Raw genomic sequence first — 23,324 nt, 5'->3', positions numbered from 1 at the left:
GAGAAAGGTGAAAAGTCAGATGTACACCACCCACTCAAGGATCTTGGAGTCATAGAGGAAGGGTCATGATCCGCTCTGTTTGGATCCATTGTGTTTTTTCTGTAGACATAGGACCTGAGACCACTGGGTTTTAGAAAGGACCGAAGTGAGTGTATCTTAGAGCACTTAATGAAGCTACTTGCTTTAGTTGACTCTAGGACTGAGGCAAGGCAGATAATCGGTCTTGAACCAGTGATGAGCTGGAACCAGATTACGGACAGGACCAGATGACTGCTGGAGCCTGATTATGAACAGGACCAGATTACTGCTGGTTCGGCGTATAGCCAGATTACTGTTCCAGCATGGAACTGAATGGCTGGATTAGCTGTGAGCTGAGCACTGGACCAGAAATGAAATGGATAGCTGGATCAGCTGTGAGCCGGGTACTGGACCGGAATAGTGGTCTATGGGGTTACTAAGCCAACCAACTCCTGTCATTTTTAAAATCCAGCCTGTGACATGGCAGTTAGATGCTGACTGGCTGGTACTTTATCTCCGCCCAAGGCTTAGAAAATAGACCCCCCATATACTATTCCTTGGAGAGAGATAAAGTGGATGGAGATAAAGTACATATCACCTCCTAACTGCCATGTTTCAGACTGGGTTTGAAAAATGACAGGAGCTGATGGGTTGGTACTTTATCTCCGTTCACTTTATTTCTCTCCAAGGCTTAGTACATAGACCCCTGAATCAATAACAAAAACATATTTTAACTTAATAGATATAACAATAGTTTTTCGAACTCTAAATAACGCAAGTGTTTTACTGGCTATTTAATAAGCATATTAATCATTGTAATAGAAAGGTTATTTATAGATTGTCATGTTCATAGGCAAATACATTTATTTCAGACCTACAGTAGTTATTAAGAAGCTATAGTGTTGGGAATTGTTTCAATACCTTTTAAATTTAGCTTAGGAAAGTTTCTGATTTGCGGAGACCTTGTAAATTTGTGTGTGCACTGAGCATTTGCTTTGCCATTTGCCAAGAAAGTATTTATTCAAACATTTCCCTGGCCTGGCTTACGCTGTGCATTGCTTATCTTTCCTTTCACAGAACTGGAAATAAATTGCTCCTCATAGAAAGTTAAAGGAGGCTGGCTTAATAGGATAACACAGTCCAGCCACCATTCCATTTAGGGAAATGTTGAACACATTTATAATTTAGATACTGTATATCCTCTACAAAAACTTAGCTAAAGCAATGTTATAGGTTCAAATTTAAACTATTAAAACCTTGGAAATTCAATTATAAGCAACAGTTGAGGACCAATAACTGTGCTTTACTGGCATCTGCTTAGTAGTTCTATATACATTTCCCAGGTCATACGTGTTTTGAACTTGCAAATTATAGTACATATATCCAGTAAATAGAGCTATTCATGCATTCAGTTAGCTATTTCCTGCTATATTGTTTGGTTGATATTTTAATGTTATCATATTGAGCCTGAGAAGATGGATTGCAATCATATTTTTGCCATATGTTCCTCTTGACAACAAATTGATCAAGTGTGGGTAAAATACATCTGCCTATCCAATGCTATACTCTCTCACATTGTAGAGGGCTTTAATTCCCCAATTGAATAATATATTGCACTTGGAATGGTCATTTTGTTTATCCAGCAATCCTACTTTTTCCTATAAGCCATCCGACCTTTCTTGATACACAATTCCCCATGTTTTTCTTTACTTTAAATACGTTCAAATCAAATGAATGTTATATTAACGGTGACCTTATGAACCTGATACCAAAAAAATGAGTTTTGCATTTGCCAGTTGTCAGAATTGTTACTGATTATGGGATTATATCTTTTAAGATCAGGGAAAATTGGAAATTTAAAGTGGCTATATAAAAAAAAAATATGAATGTGGCCTGATGTAAGTGGGACCAAAATCAACAGTAGGTGGGTCCAGCATAAAAATACATTTTTAAGAGTAGGGGATTAAAAAATATACCACTTTGCCTATGCCTATTGTACCCACAATTTATACAGTAGCATCACATTAACAGTCATATAAAGCAAAAGCATCCCCGGGACCACCATTCAATACAGCGAGCATCCAGGGGGCTACCACGCAATACAGAGACCATCACTTTAATATCATTCCCTCATTATTAATTAACCTTTCTTCTGAATCCCTGCTGCAAGTGGATGGACCAGCCATCCAACTGTCTATGTGTTGGTAGTTTTATATATGGAGGCTCTATGGCAGTTTTACCTGGAGGCAGCTGGGATGCTTAGATGCTGTCTGGTCTCCCTTATATAAGTAATGGATGCTTGGTGAATGGCTCAGAGATCTGATGGTGTCCGTGCACCAGTCCCATGGTGACAAATTAGACAATAATGTAAGTGAAAACAAATAATTGTCCAGTGCTCGGCAACTAATAATATAACTAATGTATAATATCTATATGTCTGTGTATGTATATATATATATATATATATATATATATATATACAAACAGCGGCAGGTGCGGCACTCCAAGCGACGGAGACAAAGCAACTCTTTAAGTCCTTATAATAGACAACGTTTCAATGCTGTTTATTTGTGCATTTTCATCAGGTCAAAGTAAACAAACAAATGTGCTTACCTATATAGTGCATGCAGACGCCGTCACCACGCTTCCGGAACACAGGCACCCGCCAGGTCCGTCGGCGCACCCATATGACGTCATCAACCATCGCTGGTAACTATGGTGACAATACTATACAAGCAGATATGCATAACATAATGATGCAATCGTGCAGGCATTACACAACCATAGCAATCTAAATATGTATAGAATAGAATCCTAACTACACATAACCTATCTAGACAGCCTGATGTAAAAACACACCTAAATCATTAGGAAACATAACAGGCATTAGAAAACATATTACCACTGAATTAGCCACATGTAGAAAGATTCTCACAGAAATGCATTAAGCCCTAACTGTTCATTCAGGCCTCTAGGGTAAAGGGTCCCCAAACGGTGGATCCACCTAGTTTCAAGTTGAAGCAGTTTAAGACCCCTGTCACCCCCCCGGGAGAGAGGGGGGACATGATCTATCATCCAATAACGTAGTGCCACTAGCGGATGACGTGCCACAGAAAAATGTCGTGCGACCGGCTGGTCACTTGATCCTTTGGCAATAGCTGCTTTGATAGCTGACCGGTGGGCTGCCATACGTTCTTTAAACATTCTTTCAGTTTTGCCTATGTATGACAGCCCACACGGACACAGCAACTGATAAACAACAAATTTTGACGAACACGTCAGGGTGTAGTTAATAGTCAAGGATCGACCCGTCAGTGGATGCTGAAAAGATTTACCACTAATCAAAAATTGACATGTAATACAAGTGCATCTAATGCACCCTCTTGCGTTGGCCTGTACTAATCGTTGTGGACTGGAAGATATATCAGCCTTAACCAACATATCCCTGTTATTACGTCGTCTTGTATAACATGACATTAATTTAGTGTCGCCAAGATTAAGCTCCTGATCGGACTGGACTATATGCCATAATTTCTTGGATATGTGATTAATGCCACTGCTAGTGGGACTAAATTGACCTACCCATGGGAAAATTACTTTCTCTTCTGGTACTTTGATTTTGGCCTGTAACAGTTGTGAACGATCAATAGATAGAGCTTTAAGTTTAGCTTGATGAAGTAAAGATACTGGGTAACCTCTGGCTAAAAATTTCTTAATCATACTATTCATTTGAATCTCAGCTACCACAGGATCAGACGTAATACGGCGAACCCTCAGCAGCTGTGAGTAGGGCAAACCACGTTTAAGCGGAGTAGGGTGGAAACTTGAAAAGTGTAAAAGGTTATTCCTGTCCGTGGGTTTACTATAGATGGATGTATGGATACATCCATCAATAATGGAGATTTTAACATCCAAATAGTCCACTGACTGCATACTCATGTTGTATGTAAGTTTAACCGGGTGGTTACAGCTATTATGTGTATCAATAATCTCAACTAACCGTTCCCGCGTACCCTTCCATAGAATGAGTAAATCATCAATGTAACAACAGTACATTATGATATCTGATACTACATCGGGTTTATCAAAGAATATCTCCTGTTCAACCTTGAACATGTAAATATTCGAATACGATGGGGCCACAGGGGACCCCATCGCATACCCGGTTTGTTGCAAATAGATCTTACCATCGAACAGGAAAAAGTTCTTGGTAAGTATCATGTGCAAAAGATCCAAGCAAAATTGTAACTCCGGCCCTTTAAATTCAGGGTGACCATCCAAGAACTCTCGTGTCGCATCTATACCCTTGTCGTGGGGGATTATGGTATATAAACTCTGCACATCAATACTACAGAGAATAACATCATGGTCAAATCGACTCAACAATTGCAATTTGCGTAACAATGTACTAGTATCTAAAAGATATTGAGGGTGTGACTGGATGCACGGCTGAAACAAGGCATCAAGGTATAGAGCTACCGGTTGGAAAAGGGATTTGTTGGCTGATGTAATTGGCCTCCCAGGGGGTTTATCCAAACTCTTATGTATTTTGGGAGTAGTATAAAGGAGCGGTATAACAGGGAATTTGGGCAACAATGCTTTACTAAGGGAGCCAGAAATAATCCCAGTTCCAACCGCCTGCTCAAGCTTACTAGACAATTCATTTAGAAAAACAGAAGTAGGATCCACAGACAGCAAACGGTACGTAGCAGAATCACTGAGTTGTGATACAATTTCCGCTCTATAATCTGCTATGTCCTGCAAGACTAACGCACCACCTTTATCGGCAGGTCTAAATATAATATCAGAACATGCTGCCAGACGTTCTAATGCCAATCTTTCCACTCTAGTAACATTACTCCTATTAGCAGGTGCAGATGAGATAAATTGATCAGTCTCATGATCTAGGAGTCGCATGAAAGTTCTTACTGATGCATTGTGTGTCTGTGGTTCAAACGTAGACTTAGGCAATATTTTTTGGAGCTTAGTCGGTATTTCAGAGTCAGCCACAGACAACGGACTTTTGGCAAAATGTTCTTTTAACTTCAACTGGCGGTGTAGCCGATATTTATCGACACTCCACTGTAGGGGGTCCTGTCGACAAGATGGTATAAATGACAAACCTCTAGATAATACTGATTTTTCAACATCACTAAGCACATAACTCGAAAGATTAATGACTAAGTTTTCCGATGCCGTGGATTCTTCGGAGGGCGCCCCACTCTTCCCCTTCCTTTGCCACTGGTGCCCGCGTCTTGTGTAGCGCCGTTGCCTCTTTCGCCAGGGATCTTGGCCCTGGTAGCTACTCCTAAAGGGTGGTCATTGCGGGTTATCTGGGCTGTTGAATCAGAATCACTGGTAGTAGAGGTATGCTCATTAGACGACTCAAGGTCTCGAGTACGATGCATTCTACGTCGGAAGAACGGTCGTTTAAAGTCACGTTTGGTGGTCCCATCCACCCATTTATACACATTGTGCTGCTCGTAATCAGTGTCAACCTTTTGTCGCTTGGCTGCCTTAAATTTAATGAGTTCCCGCTTATGAAGCTGTAATTGATCATTAAGTTTGGAATACCAATCAACTGTAGTATCAGCTTCAAAATTTGCTTTATGCTTCAGCTCAAATTCAGCTGCCTTGGTTTTAAACGCATTCATCTCTTTTGTAGATTGCTCAATAATGAGCAGCATTAGATCAATTGAACAACGGTTCAAAATGCCCACCCACTTACGACAAAAATTGGGATCATTACGGCCTATGGTAGGGGAGTTGCGTACCCATAACCCACGGGGGATTTTTTTGGCTCTGTAATAATCGGATAAGGACAAGCAATGGTAAAAGTAGTCGATTTCTTTGCGTTTAATTCTCAGTAAATCATGATAAATGTCTTCCAGTGAAAGTGACTCTTGCTGGTCACTCAATAGTGCTGAATAAAGTATGGCATCTGCTTCTGCTTCTGTATAGCCATGTGATTCACCAATAGGGTAATGAGACAGAGACATACCCTGTATGTTACTATGTAGAGACTCTTAAGCCATATTGCACAAAAAAGGAATCACTGCCAAACACCGCAGGCTGTGGAACTAGAGCGACCTTGCTAGTCTGCTCACATATACATTGTCACCACGCCATGCAGCAATGGATAATAACGGTAAAGTGCTGCCACAGTGCAAAAAAGGCTGTAAAAGTGTATAAAGTGCAACTTAAAATCATCAGAAATGAGCCAAGTAACTCAGTCCATGCATCCCACTAAAGTGCAGTCCAAATATCATAAAAGGTGCAATCCATATATCATCATAAAGTGCAGCAGTGCGTGCAGCAGACACTGATAAATTCATCAGAATCATTCATAAATAGGGAGCCCTGACAGAGTGTGCCCACACAGGGGTACTCACATACAGACAACAAGCAGGTCCGGCTCTCCCATTATAAAGTGCAATAGCGCTGGGTGCCTCCACAGGGATAGTATACAAACAGCGGCAGGTGCGGCACTCCAAGCGACGGAGACAAAGCAACTCTTTAAGTCCTTATAATAGACAACGTTTCAATGCTGTTTATTTGTGCATTTTCATCAGGTCAAAGTATACAAACAAATGTGCTTACCTATATAGTGCATGCAGACGCCGTCACCACGCTTCCGGAACACAGGCACCCGCCAGGTCCGTCGGCGCACCCATATGACGTCATCAACCATCGCTGGTAACTATGGTGACAATAGTATACAAGCAGATATGCATAACATAATGATGCAATCGTGCAGGCATTACACAACCATAGCAATCTAAATATACATATTTAGATTGCTATGGTTGTGTAATGCCTGTTGATGACGTCATATGGGTACGCCGACGGACCTGGCGGGTGCCTGTGTTCCGGAAGCGTGGTGACGGCGTCTGCATGCACTATATAGGTAAGCACATTTGTTTGTATACTTTGACCTGATGAAAATGCACAAATAAACAGCATTGAAACGTTGTCTATTATAAGGACTTAAAGAGTTGCTTTGTCTCCGTCGCTTGGAGTGCCGCACCTGCCGCTGTTTGTATACTATCCCTGTGGAGGCACCCAGCGCTATTGCACTTTATAATGGGAGAGCCGGACCTGCTTGTTGTCTGTATGTGAGTACCCCTGTGTGGGCACACTCTGTCAGGGCTCCCTATTTATGAATGATTCTGATGAATTTATCAGTGTCTGCTGCACGCACTGCTGCACTTTATGATGATATATGGATTGCACCTTTTATGATATTTGGACTGCACTTTAGTGGGATACATGGACTGAGTTACTTGGCTCATTTCTGATGATTTTAAGTTGCACTTTATACACTTTTACAGCCTTTTTTGCACTGTGGCAGCACCTTACCGTTATTATCCATTGCTGCATGGCGTGGTGACAATGTATATGTAAGCAGACTAGCAAGGTCGCTCTAGTTCCACAGCCTGCGGTGTTTGGCAGTGATTCCTTTTTTGTGCAATATGGCTGAAGAGTCTCTACATAGTAACATACAGGGTATGTCTCTGTCTCATTACCCTATTGGTGAATCACATGGCTATACAGAAGCAGATGCCATACTTTATTCAGCACTATTGAGTGACCAGCAAGAGTCACTTTCACTGGAAGACCTTTATCATGATTTACTGAGAATTAAACGCAAAGAAATCGACTACTTTTACCATTGCTTGTCCTTATCCGATTATTACAGAGCCAAAAAAATCCCCCGTGGGTTACGGGTACGCAACTCCCCTACCATAGGCCGTAATGATCCCAATTTTTGTCGTAAGTGGGTGGGCATTTTGAACCGTTGTTCAATGGATCTAATGCTGCTCATTATTGAGCAATCTACAAAAGAGATGAATGCGTTTAAAACCAAGGCAGCTGAATTTGAGCTGAAGCATAAAGCAAATTTTGAAGCTGATACTACAGTTGATTGGTATTCCAAACTTAATGATCAATTACAGCTTCCTAAGCGGGAACTCATTAAATTTAAGGCAGCCAAGCGACAAAAGGTTGACACTGATTACGAGCAGCACAATGTGAATAAATGGGTGGATGGGACCACCAAACGTGACTTTAAACGACCGTTCTTCCGACGTAGAATGCATCGTACTCGAGACCTTGAGTCGTCTAATGAGCATACCTCTACTACCAGTGATTCTGATTCAACAGCCCAGATAACCCGCAATGACCACCCTTTAGGAGTAGCTACCAGGGCCAAGATCCCTGGCGAAAGAGGCAACGGCGCTACACAAGACGCGGGCACCAGTGGCAAAGGAAGGGGAAGAGTGGGGCGCCCTCCGAAGAATCCACGGCATCGGAAAACTTAGTCATTAATCTTTCGAGTTATGTGCTTGGTGATGTTGAAAAATCAGTATTATCTAGAGGTTTGTCATTTATACCATCTTGTCGACAGGACCCCCTACAGTGGAAAGTCGATAAATATCGGCTACACCGCCAGTTGAAGTTAAAAGAACATTTTGCCAAAAGTCCGTTGTCTGTGGCTGACTCTGAAATACCGACTAAGCTCCAAAAAATATTGCCTAAGTCTACGTTTGAACCACAGACACACAATGCATCAGTAAGAACTTTCATGCGACTCCTAGATCATGAGACTGATCAATTTATCTCATCTGCACCTGCTAATAGGAGTAATGTTACTAGAGTGGAAAGATTGGCATTAGAACGTCTGGCAGCATGTTCTGATATTATATTTAGACCTGCCGAAAAAGGTGGTGCGTTAGTCTTGCAGGACATAGCAGATTATAGGGCGGAAATTGTATCACAACTCAGTGATTCTGCTACGTACCGTTTGCTGTCTGTGGATCCTACTTCTGTTTTTCTAAATGAATTGTCTAGTAAGCTTGAGCAGGCGGTTGGAACTGGGATTATTTCTGGCTCCCTTAGTAAAGCATTGTTGCCCAAATTCCCTGTTATACCGCTCCTTTATACTACTCCCAAAATACATAAGAGTTTGGTTAAACCCCCTGGGAGGCCAATTATATCAGCCAACAAATCCCTTTTCCAACCGGTAGCTCTATACCTTGATGCCTTGTTTCAGCCGTGCATCCAGTCACACCCTCGATATCTTTTAGATACTAGTACATTGTTACGCAAATTGCAATTGTTGAGTCGATTTGACCATGATGTTATTCTCTGTAGTATTGATGTGCAGAGTTTATATACCATAATCCCCCACGACAAGGGTATAGATGCGACACGAGAGTTCTTGGATGGTCACCCTGAATTTAAAGGGCCGGAGTTACAATTTTGCTTGGATCTTTTGCACATGATACTTACCAAGAACTTTTTCCTGTTCGATGGTAAGATCTATTTGCAACAAACCGGGTGTGCGATGGGGTCCCCTGTGGCCCCATCGTATTCGAATATTTACATGTTCAAGGTTGAACAGGAGATATTCTTTGATAAACCCGATGTAGTATCAGATATCATCATGTACTGTCGTTACATTGATGATTTACTCATTCTATGGAAGGGTACGCGGGAACGGTTAGTTGAGATTATTGATACACATAATAGCTGTAACCACCCGGTTAAACTTACATACAACATGAGTATGCAGTCAGTGGACTATTTGGATGTTAAAATCTCCATTATAGATGGATGTATCCATACATCCATCTATAGTAAACCCACGGACAGGAATAACCTTTTACACTTTTCAAGTTTCCACCCTACTCCGCTTAAACGTGGTTTGCCCTACTCACAGCTGCTGAGGGTTCGCCGTATTACGTCTGATCCTGTGGTAGCTGAGATTCAAATGAATATATGATTATGAAATTTTTAGCCAGAGGTTACCCAGTATCTTTACTTCATCAAGCTAAACTTAAAGCTCTATCTATTGATCGTTCACAACTGTTACAGGCCAAAATCAAAGTACCAGAAGAGAAAGTAATTTTCCCATGGGTAGGTCAATTTAGTCCCACTAGCAGTGGCATTAATCACATATCCAAGAAATTATGGCATATAGTCCAGTCCGATCAGGAGCTTAATCTTGGCGACACTAAATTAATGTCATGTTATACAAGACGACGTAATAACAGGGATATGTTGGTTAAGGCTGATATATCTTCCAGTCCACAACGATTAGTACAGGCCAACGCAAGAGGGTGCATTAGATGCACTTGTATTACATGTCAATTTTTGATTAGTGGTAAATCTTTTCAGCATCCACTGACGGGTCGATCCTTGACTATTAACTACACCCTGACGTGTTCGTCAAAATTTGTTGTTTATCAGTTGCTGTGTCCGTGTGGGCTGTCATACATAGGCAAAACTGAAAGAATGTTTAAAGAACGTATGGCAGCCCACCGGTCAGCTATCAAAGCAGCTATTGCCAAAGGATCAAGTGACCAGCCGGTCGCACGACATTTTTCTGTGGCACGTCATCCGCTAGTGGCACTACGTTACTGGGTGATAGATCATGTCCCCCCTCTCTCCCGGGGGGGTGACAGGGGTCTTAAACTGCTTCAACTTGAAACTAGGTGGATCCACCGTTTGGGGACCCTTTACCCTAGAGGCCTGAATGAACAGTTAGGGCTTAATGCATTTCTGTGAGAATCTTTCTACATGTGGCTAATTCAGTGGTAATATGTTTTCTAATGCCTGTTATGTTTCCTAATGATTTAGGTGTGTTTTTACATCAGGCTGTCTAGATAGGTTATGTGTAGTTAGGATTCTATTCTATACATATTTAGATTGCTATGGTTGTGTAATGCCTGCACGATTGCATCATTATGTTATGCATATCTGCTTGTATAGTATTGTCACCATAGTTACCAGCGATGGTTGATGACGTCATATGGGTGCGCCGACGGACCTGGCGGGTGCCTGTGTTCCGGAAGCGTGGTGACGGCGTCTGCATGCACTATTTAGGTAAGCACATTTGTTTGTATACTTTGACCTGATGAAAATGCACAAATAAACAGCATTGAAATGTTGTCTATTATAAGGACTTAAAGAGTTGCTTTGTCTCCGTCGCTTGGAGTGCCGCACCTGCCGCTGTTTGTATACTATCCCTGTGGAGGCACCCAGCGCTATTGCACTTTATAATGGGAGAGCCGGACCTGCTTGTTGTCTGTATATATATATATATATATATATATTTATTTCAGACCTACAGTAGTTATTAAGAAGCTATAGTGTTAGGAATTGTTTCAATACCTTTTAAATTTAGCTTAGGAAAGTTTCTGATTTGCAGAGACCTTGTAAATTTGTGTGTGCACTGAGCCTTGCCTTGACCCTCCATAACAAGATAAGCCTCCATTTTTAACGATCTTTACACATTTTATGATCTCTGATCACATATATATTATTCATGTGTTATACTTTTTACTAATATCTTTTACCATACCATCCGTATGCACTTTACCATTTTTTATGTAATAATCTTTTAAGCAAATTCCCCTTTTTTTAAGTGAGAACTGCTTATATATAGTGACATATACGACCTTTTCTCTCATAATATATTTATTTGTCTAAACTGTTGAAATACATGTTAAATAAATTTGTTAATTTTTTAATCCTCATAGAAACAACTCTCTAGTCTATATATTTATATGTTTTAAACTAGTAAGGTTGTCTTCCAAGTATTTTCCGCAAGGTACACCACTGGTCGCCGAGTCCCTAGTACTTATCTACATATCCCAAAAAAAACCTTAGCAACTTTCCATTGCTAAAAAACTCTAGGGACTGGCTGACGCCCTGTATCTGACAGTCAAAAATCTGACCATTATTTTGAGTTTTTTTACCACCGCATGTGGCGCTGTACTTTCAGTATTTTTTTAAATATATATAAATATATATATATATATATATATATATATATATTAGGAGATTTTGTGCACAATTTAGCTATACTGGGTAAGCTCACCTGCTAACGTCAAGGCGTTCCTGTAGATAAGTCACTATGCTGACACAGTAATTTGTGTACAGCGCCGTTACAGGCCGCCATCACCAGGAAGTGTAGCACTACCTGCAGCACATTACATTAAAATACCTTACATCCTAACCAAAGCAACCATTTTGTGCATATGTTTTTGACGTTTTGGGCGTTAATGCATCCAACTTGGTATATTAGTCAAAATGTGGCTAGATGCCTAATTTCTGGTAAATGCCAGCAATGAAATAACTGTATAAGTCAAATAATATATTTTATTAGAGTAATGATCTATAGCTGCAGCCTCAGTCAGTGCTTGGAACAAAAATGGTAGTTGACCCAGTGCACCACTGCCTTATACCATTTGCTACTTGAAACTAGAAGAAAATGTGCCATTTATTTTTACTTCTACTTAGGGACTAGTGTATTAGGCTGAAAGTTTATTCAGAAAGGAAGAATGTACGCCAAATGCATTGAGCGTGCGGGTCATAAAATTCCAATTGATTTTCTCAAATGCTTTCTCAGCAAACTGAAAGCTTAATTTTAGGGGTTTCACTATGATAGTAACACAGTGAATAATGCTTAGTATCTTTGTGTTCTTTTGTAAGAATCCTTCTGATCATGATGTATTAATTGAGAAAAACTTAATGCATTAGAGAGATCAAACTCTTTCAAAAGAGGAGCATGTTCTGCCCAAGTAGTGGGTTCAATACTAATATTTTGTGTATGGATAAAATGAGATGCGGTTATGTCACCGGCGCTCAGGATCCCGGCGGTCAGCATGGCTACGCTGGGATCCTGAGCGCTAAAAATGGCAGCAGTTGGAATGCCGACCCACAGGTTCTATTCCCACTCATGAGTGTCCATGATACCCATAGATTGGGAATAGAATATGTGGCGAGCGCAGCGAGCCACCGAGCCTGCTGCATGGTGAGCGCAGCGAGCCTGCAAAGGGCTGTGTTGCGCCCGCCCGCCTCGCCGGCATTCTGCTGCCGGGAAACCAGTGTCAGTATGCTGACCGCCGGGCATAACATACCCAATCCGTATAGAACAATAAGGAAATAATAATCTATGAGAGAATGTATATTATGCCAGTGCAATTCCCTTACTATGAAATCAAGAGTGATCATGCAATCTACTACTTGCAGGTCATGTTAAACGCAATACACTTTTTTCAGCTATATATGTAAAACGTGATATGATTGAGTATGAACAATGTTATTGTGTGCAGAGGAAGATTAGAGTATCTAATCTAGAAAACCTTCAAAAACATTTTTGTAAACACAAATCTTTTTATTCTGAAACACACAAAATGGTCAGGTAAATATATATTTGCAAACAATAAAGCTAATGATAAACTCTAGATTAATGCTCAAAAGAATATAACTAGTGATGCTATCAGATACCAACCTAATGACTTGAATAATATATTATTGCCAGGCAACAGACTCCCTCTTATCGGAACCGGCGCTGTCCTGTCACTTTCTGGGGTACTCCCGCTGTCCACTACAGTAAGCATATTGAACCTGGTTAGCTGCTGGTGATTTGATGTCTATTCCTGGCTTTAGCACTGCATTGGCGCCACCATGTTGGATTGATCAGCTGACTCTGGTTTCTCCCAATAGCAGGGGGGGCTAGTATCCACCTGACCAGAGGCACCAATGGCTGATCAGAGCACTTGCATCTGCTCATTGCCAGTATAACTTATATCTTGCAAGTTACTGGGACTATCACCACCGCTTCCTGATTCTTGTTTGGATTGTTCAATCTGCTGTCTGGTGCATCTTCCATGGTGCTCACACAAACTCTGAGTTTATCAGTCCCTGTGACCTGCTTCAGATTCTCCTAGCTTGTTTCTGTGTTGAATCCTGAGCAGTTCTCACACTGCTAATCATCTCTAGCTTGCAGAGCCTATGCGATTAACTACTGCTGTACTATGCAGTTACGGTCTGTTATTCGTTCTCACAGCCATTACCTGCGTGCGTTATCATTTACTCTGCAGAGTGAACATCCATTACCTGTGTGCATTATCACTTTTAGCCTACAGGGTGCACATCCTACTTTACACCCTCTTGAGTTACTATTCAGTTTGCAGAGTGCACATTCATTAACTGTGTGCATTAGCACTCTTAACCTACAGAGTGCACCACTTGTACTGTACTGGTGTGTGAATACTATCCATCACCAGTGTGTGCGGTTATTTCACCAGCAGAACCTACTCATCTACACCTGCTTGCAGGGTCTTCCAACAAGTGTCTGCTTCCATTGCAGGTAATTATATCAGTTACTCTCAGCTTAATGCTTTATTCTGACTTCCATTCCTGTTCAGTTCTGAGACTCGAAGATTAGCTTCTGTGATATTCTGTATGAGGAAGAGTGTCCTAAGACCACATAACTTTGTTTACTCCAGCCCCAATCAGTCTTGCCCAGTGGTCCCAGTCCAAAGCCCAAATTAAGCACAGAACCTGACAATAAAACAGTATGAAAACTGGACTTACTGCAAATAAATAGGGGAAACATACAAAAAACATACAATAAATAAAATGTAGGTTTTAGAAGTGGAGATGTTGCCTATAGAAACCAATCAGATTATGACTATTATCTTTTAGAAGATGCTAGACAAATGATAAGTAGAATCTGATTGGCTGCTATGGGTAACAACTCCATTTATAAAAACCCGCACTATAGTAAATATACCCCCAAGAATCCACAGCTGGTCTATAGGACAAAACAGCCCAATCCACAGAAAGTAGATACTAATAGGGACTAACTGGAGGAGCTTGGCCTACTGCAAGTAATGCCATCTCTGCTGTTGAAAATCAGGCAGCCAAGACAGCAGGCAGCTCTCTCTGATTCAAGATCCAGACTGGTGTAAGCTACAGTTTATCATTCATACTCTTAAAACACAAATGTCCATAATATAAAATTCCCCCAAGACTGACCTGTAGGCCTGGATAATATTTGGAATACTGTATCAGCCCTAGGCAAGCTCTACATTGAAAAGTTAACTGTACCTTGTTGAGAAGGAGTTTGGAAGTAGGCTATAAGGTGGTGCATTCCCATGTCATTATTGTTTTATGTAGTGACTACTGGAGATGTGGCCTATATACAGAAAGGCAGCTAGTTAACAAGAGGGTCCAGTGAGCTGTTTCATGGAGGCCAGCCTAATAAACAGGCAAAATGTTTCTTCCATGGTTCAGGGAGTTAATTATATATGCCTTAAATACAGTAAACCGCAGGTTCTGCCAGCTGATGAGTCTTGTGCAAGGGCATAGCAACAATAGGTGCAGGGAGTGCTGCTGATATGGGGCCCAGAGCTTAGAGGGACCCAACTTTCCTGTCAAAGTTATGTGTCATATACATTTTCACCATAGGATGGTACGTAGCCCTTACAAACTTTTGCCTGGGACCTACAATATATCAGTTATGCTTCTGGACCTGCTCCCTGTAATGTGGTATAGAATTATTATTATAATGTTCCATAAAATGAACAGAAGGTACTGTAATGTGGCATACTATAAACGGGGGCACTATAATGTGGCATACTATGAACTGGGGGCACTAATGTTGCACACGATGAACTGGGGGCATTATAATGTGGCATGATATGAACTGGGGGCACTGTATGTATTAATGTGAATTGGGTGTACTGTGTACTGGCAGCCCTACAATGTGACATAACGTGAACTAGGGCACTACTATGGGGTATAACATTAACTAGGGCACTACTATAATTCAGAAATTGAACTACTGTAGGGCACTGTTATGGGGCATAACATTAAAAACTGCTGCGGAAAGGTGCCACTCTAGAATCATTGGGATGGGACAAAGGGAACAAAATGTTGCTACGAGGTTCACAATGTTCTGGCTACGCCCCTGGTATTGTGGATCTTTAACACTGAAACCATAATGGAAGTGCAGGAGTTTGAATATTGAATAGAATCAAGTAACAGTCCTTAAAAAATATATTTTGTGAAGAGTTCTCAGTCCAAGGCTTCATTTATACATTTATTAAGATTTACTCTTACAGGTGCATGATGGAAAGTCTACTGCCTCCACTTGTGAAGATAACTTGTATTATACTGTTTATAGGTAGAATTATAGTCTTGAGTGACAGGCTAAAGCATTAGTCAGGATCCTTTGAATAGCTTTAAACTTGTGGAAGCAGCAATTTTCCAACTCACCTATAGCACTGGACCGAAATGATCCAATATCTCATTCTGTGTACCCAATTTGCTGTGTGACACTTTCATAGTCATCTGAAACATGGGGAAAAGATTTATTATGAATGCTAAACAACTATGCCATTGATGCCTAAAAGTAACTATCTCAATTTGCCCTTAATGGAGATGATGTCTCTGCAACTATTTATTATAATACATAGATGGGTATTTATCAAAGCTTGGAGAGAGATAAAATTGTGAAAATATGAAGTACCAGCCAATCAGCTTCTGCCTTACATTTTACAGGCTCCATTTGAAAAATGCCAGTTATGAGCTGATTGGTACTTTATCTCCCACAATTGTATAGCTCTCCAAGCTTTGATAAATACCCCCCATAATCTAAAACAAATGTAAAATTAGTTTCATTTGCAAGAAGCTCTAAGGAATTACTTACAATGAACCACTACTTCATCAGTGTTTTTGTGGTATTTGTGTCTTTTGCTTTAATCAAATATGTTTTGTTTTATTTTTGTTCTCGTAGATGGATCTGTGCAGAGCTTTGATTGATCTGGCCTTAGAAGGACTTGTTTATTACCATACCTATGACAGATTCTTCCTTGGCATAAGTGTCGTAATGGGATTTACTGGTTGGATTTCATATGTAATCATTATCATTTTTAAGACAAATACCAGTATAACGGAGAAATCTGTGAGTTACAATGGGGTAAGTAAAGTCACCTACCACAAACTGCTGTTATTTTTAATATCTATTTACAAGATACTAGAATATTTGTCTATGACGAATACTTACATGTACTATTCTATGTACTTGACAGCTGATTCAGAATAGTTTACACCACACTGTAGTTATCCCTTCCCCAATATAAGGACTGATTTTGATTTGAGTTGGGAGCAAATTTAAATATATATATATATATATATATAGTGCAAGTAGCGCTACAACCTCATATTCAAAGGAATTTCAGTGCCTTAAAATACCTAGCTTCTAGCTAGTCAAGTATACAGTATATATAAAATATATATATATGTATGAAAAACACTCCAGGATATTCAGTGGCAGCCGCCAGATTTCAAACAGTCCAATTTTCAAACAAGACCAATTCTAATTATTGTTCAAGGGTAAATCAGCCGCGCCTTCAGTGCTTTCAAAAGTGACTCAACACAGTGTCCTCAATAAATACCAAATATGCGTACCAGATGCACGTGAACGTGTGCTTATAGAAATTTCTTTACATCTCAGTCTTCCTCCTCGTTCCACTCCTCCTCTTATATCCTTCCGGATATTTAGCGTGATATTTCACGTAGATATGGGATGGAAGACAGTGTTTCATAAAGTGCACAGCTCAAGATAAAGTGTCTCTGTGCTGAAGGTGCAAAACAGTGCAATAAACGTGCAAAAAAGTGCTACAGTGCTATACTGTGTTAGAAATGGTTTTAAAAAGAGGGAAAGCACCCTACCAGTAATGTGCTTATTTACCGATATTAAGGGTGCAGCAAAGGCTAAGTTGGTATAACAGGGCAGCACTCACGTTTTTTTCAAGGTACATAAATAGATGGTATCCTCAGTATCATCTGTCCCACCAAAAGTACCTTAAAATTAGAATGCTCCCAGGGAGAAAAAAAACTCTGATAGTGTAATACTATTTTTACACATTTAATTTAACAAAAAAACAAGAAAAACATATGGATGGACTCATACAATTTTGTGACAATACAAATGCTTATCTGTCAATCACTTTGAGGAGCGGAAAGTCATAAAATTGCCCAACGCGTTTCGTCCCGTTTTTGTGTGATGGGACTTCCTCAGGGGTCCATGACCCCTGAGGAAGTCCCAGCACACACAAACGGGACGAAACGCGTTGGGCAATTTGATGACTCTCCGCTCCGCCGGTGCACATGCGCAGAACTGACTCGTTCTCACCGCTGCGACAAAAAGCAGCTTGCCTAAATTCCTTAATTACCAAGATGCTACAGTATTGCTAGTTGCAGGGACGCCGGAATGTTTTAATGCTGGCGGGGGCATAGAAAAAAAATAATTTGGCGCCCCCATGGTGCCGGCCTCCTCTACCTTTTTAGCCCCCACCGCTGTAGGGATGAGCGCTTACCTGCAGCTCCACATGTGGGCATCTCCTTTAAAAACAGCCTGCTACCGCAGTGTGCAGTGACCTCCTATGTTCATTGCATCCTAGCCGTCGCCGGCTGCCTCTCCTTTACAGTTGCATTACTGGGAGGAGGCGTGGCCAGGCTGGACATCCTCGGGCAATAGCCACGCCTCCTCTCAGTAATGCAGCTGTGAAAGAGAAACTACCTGCAGCTTGGACACATCGAACGAAGATAGAAGGACACTGCACCCTGCTGTTTTTAAAGGAGATGCCGCCTGCAGGGATCCAGAGGTAAGCACTCCCTGCACCTCTAGAACTTCCCCCCCATTCCGACGCCCCTGGCTAGTTGTATAATCGGTGGTTAAAACAGCTGTTCAAAATAACACTTTAAAAGTCATAATACATATATTCCATTGAATCATCAAACAAGAACATAAGCATGAGCCCTAATAAAAGCAGTAATACAATTATTGAGGGTACTGGAGTTGAGGGTATAAGGGGCAGTAGGTTAAAGAATTGCCTTGGTTGATGAGAAAGCTTGAGCCGGCACTGACCTCAGTGTGTGATTGTGTGGTAAGGAATATACTGTAGATTGTAAATTCTACAGGGGCATGGACTGATGTGGATGGTTGCTGATTAATATATTCTCTATTAAAGCACTATGGTATATGTAAGTTATATATACTGTAAGTAGAGATGTGCGCCAAGCTTTTTCTCTGGATTTGTATTTTTGGTTTTGGATCGGTATCTCCTTCGTGTTTTGGATCTGTATTGGTTTTGCCAAAACCACCCTTCCTTACGTATTTTTGATCTGTATTGGTTTTGATTAAAGATGAGCGGGTTTGGATGTAATGGCAGAATTAACGCCAGTTCGGTTTTATCCGGATTTTTCTTATTGGCTATCCAAAACAGATGACATCCGTAAGCCAATAAGATGCCGCTTTGAGAACCAAGTAAATCCGAGTAAAACCGAACCCGCTTATCTCTAGTTTTGATCTGTATTTTTTTTTATTTTAAATCATGAAAACAGCTAAAATCACAGAATTTTGGCCTGTTTTTGTTCCATCATTTCCAGTCAATTTTGACCACCTCACAGCTCACAATATTGTTTTCATCCACTTTAGGCCTAAAGGTTGCAGCGAGGTAGCTGGATGACTAAGCTAAGTGACAGCAGTGGGCGGCACAAACATGTGGCGCTTAAACTTCCAACATGGCACATCTAGGAGTGGCACTGCAAGGGCAGGCAGGATGGCAGTTTAATAAACTATGCAAAAAAAACCCAGTCAGCAGTGCTCCAAACAGCACATAATACAAAGAAAAGAGGTGCAAGATGGAATTGTCCTTGGGCCCTCCACCCACCTTTATGTTGTATATATTAAACAGGACATGCACACTTTAACAGACCAATCATTTCAGCGACAGTGACTGTCACTTGTAGGTGAAATGCTTGGTTTGTTTGGGCCCCCACAAAACAAGCTGGCAATGGGCAGTGCACAAAGTGGCTCTACATAGGCAAGATATCGTCATCAGCATCCGATTCCTCATCCCCATCAGTGAGTACATCCTCTTCACACAATATTAATTCGTCCCTGCTGTAATCCACTGTATTAGGTGCCTCTTTATTTTGTGGATGTAACATAGTTTTTTTTTTTGAGGTTGAAGAAAGACAAATTGTCCATCAAGTTCAACCTGTTAGTCTTAAAAATATTACAGTAGGAGATCACTAATTTTCACTTAGGTGAATGTTTAACCATTATGTCGATTCCTTTTAGTTAGTTATTTATTTTTTATTTGAATTTTTAATTTTTTTATTATTATTTCATTTTATTACTATAGTGCGTGATTTACCCACCATAACCCTGTATATCCTTATCCATTAGGAATTTATCTAGCCCATTCTTAAAAGTAATGGGGGTAATTCCAAGTTGATCGCAGCAGGAATTTTGTTAGCAGTTGGGCAAAAACCATGTGCACTGCAGGGGAGGCAGATATAACATGTGCAGAAAGAGTTAGATTTGGGTGGGTTATTTTGTTTCTTTGCAGGGTAAATACTGGCTGCTTTATTTTTACACTGCAAATTAGATTGCAGATTGAACACACCACACCCAAATCTAACTCTCTCTGCACATGTTAAATCTGCCTCCCCTGCAGTGCACATGGTTTTGCCCAACTGCTAACAAAATTCCTGCTGCGATCAACTTGGAATTACCCCCAATGACCGAGTCCGCCATTACTACTGTCTCAGGCATGGATTTCCAAGTAAGTATTGTCCTTACTGTGAAGAAACCTTTCCATCTCTGTGTGCGAAATCTCTTCTCCTCTAACCTAAGCGGGTGTCCACAAGTCCTTTGTGGTGATCTTACCAAAAACAAATCCCCTGCTAGCTCTGTGTATTGACCCCTTATATATTTGTAAATGTTAATCGTGTACCCTCTTAATCTTTTTTCCAGTGTAAACATGCCTAGCCTATTAAGCCTTTCCTTGTATTCTAACGTCTCCATCCCCTTAATCAATTTGGTTCCCCGTCTTTGAACCTTTTCTAGTTCCAGGATATCCTTTTTGTAGTATGGTGCCCATAGTTGTGCACAGTATTCGAGATGTGGCCTCACTAGTGATTTATACAATGGGAGTATAATACTCTCATCCCTTACATCAATTCCCCACTTTAGGCATGCTAATACCTTGCTTGCATTTTTTGCTGCATTCCTACTTTAGGTACTACTGCTAAGTTTGTAATCTACTGTATGTGAACACCTACATCTTTTTCCAATACAGAATCCCCTAGTTTCTCCCCATTTAGTATGTACAGATGGGTCCTCTGTTATCTTGACTTTTTCTGCGCTTAGACAGAGGTTTAGTCATGCCTAGGCGATAGCTTAGGTTGCTGAGTTTAATAACAGACAGGCGCGTTGAGGCACGAGCATGCAATACACATCACCACTGGGTGGCTAATGCTCCACTAATCCAGTACTTTAGTTTGAATAGCGGCGGATTGATCTACATTACAAGCTCTGGCAAATTGTCAGTGACGACTGTAATGTTAATAAACAGTCCTGTACTGCATAGTGTACACGCAGATGGTGACCAATGGTCAGACGGAGAGAGTAAAAAAACAACCAGTTTATTCAGACGCAAACGAACGTGTTAAAACACTTGTGTATGCAGACACAACTAATGTATGACCACTTGTGTATGCAGACGCAACTAATGTGTGAAAGGAATAATGTAGCTCATTGACTTTAAAGTATGTACAGTGCACTAAATAACGTGTTTTGAAATATGAGCGTCCGAGTCCCCTAACAGCAAAATCAAACACCAATGGGAAGGAATCCCATTCCACTATATAAAATACACAGCGGTAATGAGCACCCGTAGACATACAGTTCCAGTAAATATAAATATAAATTAGTGTATTCTGACACAACTAACTGTTCGAGCAACACAGTACTATAGATCGTCGGCATTAGAGAATCTGTGTTGTACTTTATACAACTCGGTAATTTACTAAGAATTTGTATTCTCAATCACTGCCGACAATAGCCAAACACTGCCTGTAAAGCATAGAATTCATAAAAAAAAGGAGCTTTCAAATAAACCTGCTTTTTGCTGGCGTGTTCAGATAGTCATGCATGGATCAGTGGGATCCGTGCACACTTCTCTGTGGCAAAGGATCAGAAATAGTTAAAAATGTAAAAAAAATTTTTTGCGTGGGTTCCCCCTCATAAGCATAACCAGCCTCGGTCCCCTTCAGCCAGTCCTGATAGTTTAAATACCGAAAAACAATTGACTGGGGTCCCCCTGTATTTAGACAACCAGCACCGGGCTTTTGGGCCAGCCCTGGTTCCAAAAATACGGGGGACAAAAGATGTAGGGGTTCCCCGTATTTTTAAGACCATCACCGGGCTCCACTAGCCGAGAAGCCTGAGGCTGTTCCCCCCCCCCCCCCCCATCCCTGGGCAGTGGATGGGGGGCCGATAGCCTTTTTGTGTGTAAAAAGAATAATATTGTCTTTTGTTTTAGAACCACAAGTACCAGCATGCAGGGAAATAACGGGCCCGCTGGTACCTGTAGTTCTTCAACAAAAGAAATACCCAAATAAAAACAAGACACACACACCATGACAGTACAATTTTATTAAAACACACTTACACACTCATACATACCTACATCCCACGCCGCCCAATCACGTCCCCTTCTCCATGTACAATCCAAACGTTTACCTGTATATCCAAAATTCCAATATACTCACCTATTTTCCACTGATGATCGGTCCTCTTCTTTCCTGAAGTAATCCACGGCCTTGTCAAAAATAAAAAAACGAAACTCCGATCCACGCCACTAAAGGGGGTCCATGCTCACTCTTGTGGGTGGCCCCAATTAACTTTGCAGTTAGCCACAGACCGCAAAGTTCCCATCATAGGCTAGAATGGAGGACCGCTATCCTCCATTCTAGCTGGTGCGCTACTCCTGATTGACAGGCTAGTAGCACATAGCCAAGCAGGAGAGCACCATGATGTGCGATCCCTGATTGGCTGCTGGGATCTCCCGTGACAGGAGTCATGGGGTTCCCGGCATTCGGGGAAAGGGATTCCATGTGTAAACATGGAGCCCCTTTAGTGGCATGGAGCGTGATTTCTTTTGTTTTTTTTAATCTACCCTTTTGATTACTACAGGACCGAAGGGGACCGAGCTTCACCGGATGCTCCATAAGTATAAATTTATTCCTTACAAGTACCCCGTGGATTCTACTGGACAAGTGGACGTGATTCTCTGCATGGGATGTAGGTGAGTATGTATGAGTGTGTAAGTGTGTTTGAATAAAATTATACTTTCAAGGGGTGTGTGTTTTGTTTTTATTTGGCTAATTTTTTTGTGGTAGAACTACAGGTACAAGCGGGCCCATTATTTCCCCGCATGCTGGTACTTGTGGTTCTCCAAGTACCAGCATGCGGGGGAGGCTTGCTGGAACTTGTAGTTCTACGACAAAAAACAATATTCTTTATTTTACACAAAGGCTATCAGCCCCCCATCCACCGTCCAGGGATGTGGGGATAGCCTCGGGCTTCACCCCTGGTCCTTGGGTGCCTGGAGGGGGGCACCCTTGATTTAAGGGGTCCCCACTCCACCAGG

General features: G+C 41.1%; 1 protein-coding gene across 5 annotated transcripts in view; it reads left to right on the top strand.

Moving 5' to 3' along the window:
* PIGN (phosphatidylinositol glycan anchor biosynthesis class N) overlaps positions 1 to 23,324 on the top strand; it is a 666,839-nt gene that overhangs the window by 258,919 nt on the left and 384,596 nt on the right. For all 5 annotated transcript variants that reach the window (XM_063922983.1, XM_063922980.1, XM_063922979.1 and 2 more), the window contains one exon: positions 16,613 to 16,795. In XM_063922983.1, the coding sequence (XP_063779053.1) occupies positions 16,613 to 16,795 (183 nt within the window). The remainder of the gene's footprint in view (positions 1 to 16,612; positions 16,796 to 23,324) is intronic.

The sequence above is a fragment of the Pseudophryne corroboree genome, chromosome 5, assembly GCF_028390025.1.
Source record: "Pseudophryne corroboree isolate aPseCor3 chromosome 5, aPseCor3.hap2, whole genome shotgun sequence".
Lineage (NCBI taxonomy): Eukaryota > Metazoa > Chordata > Amphibia > Anura > Myobatrachidae > Pseudophryne > Pseudophryne corroboree.
Note: the sequence above shows the minus strand (reverse complement) of the source record. Positions and strands in the feature narration are given on the sequence as shown.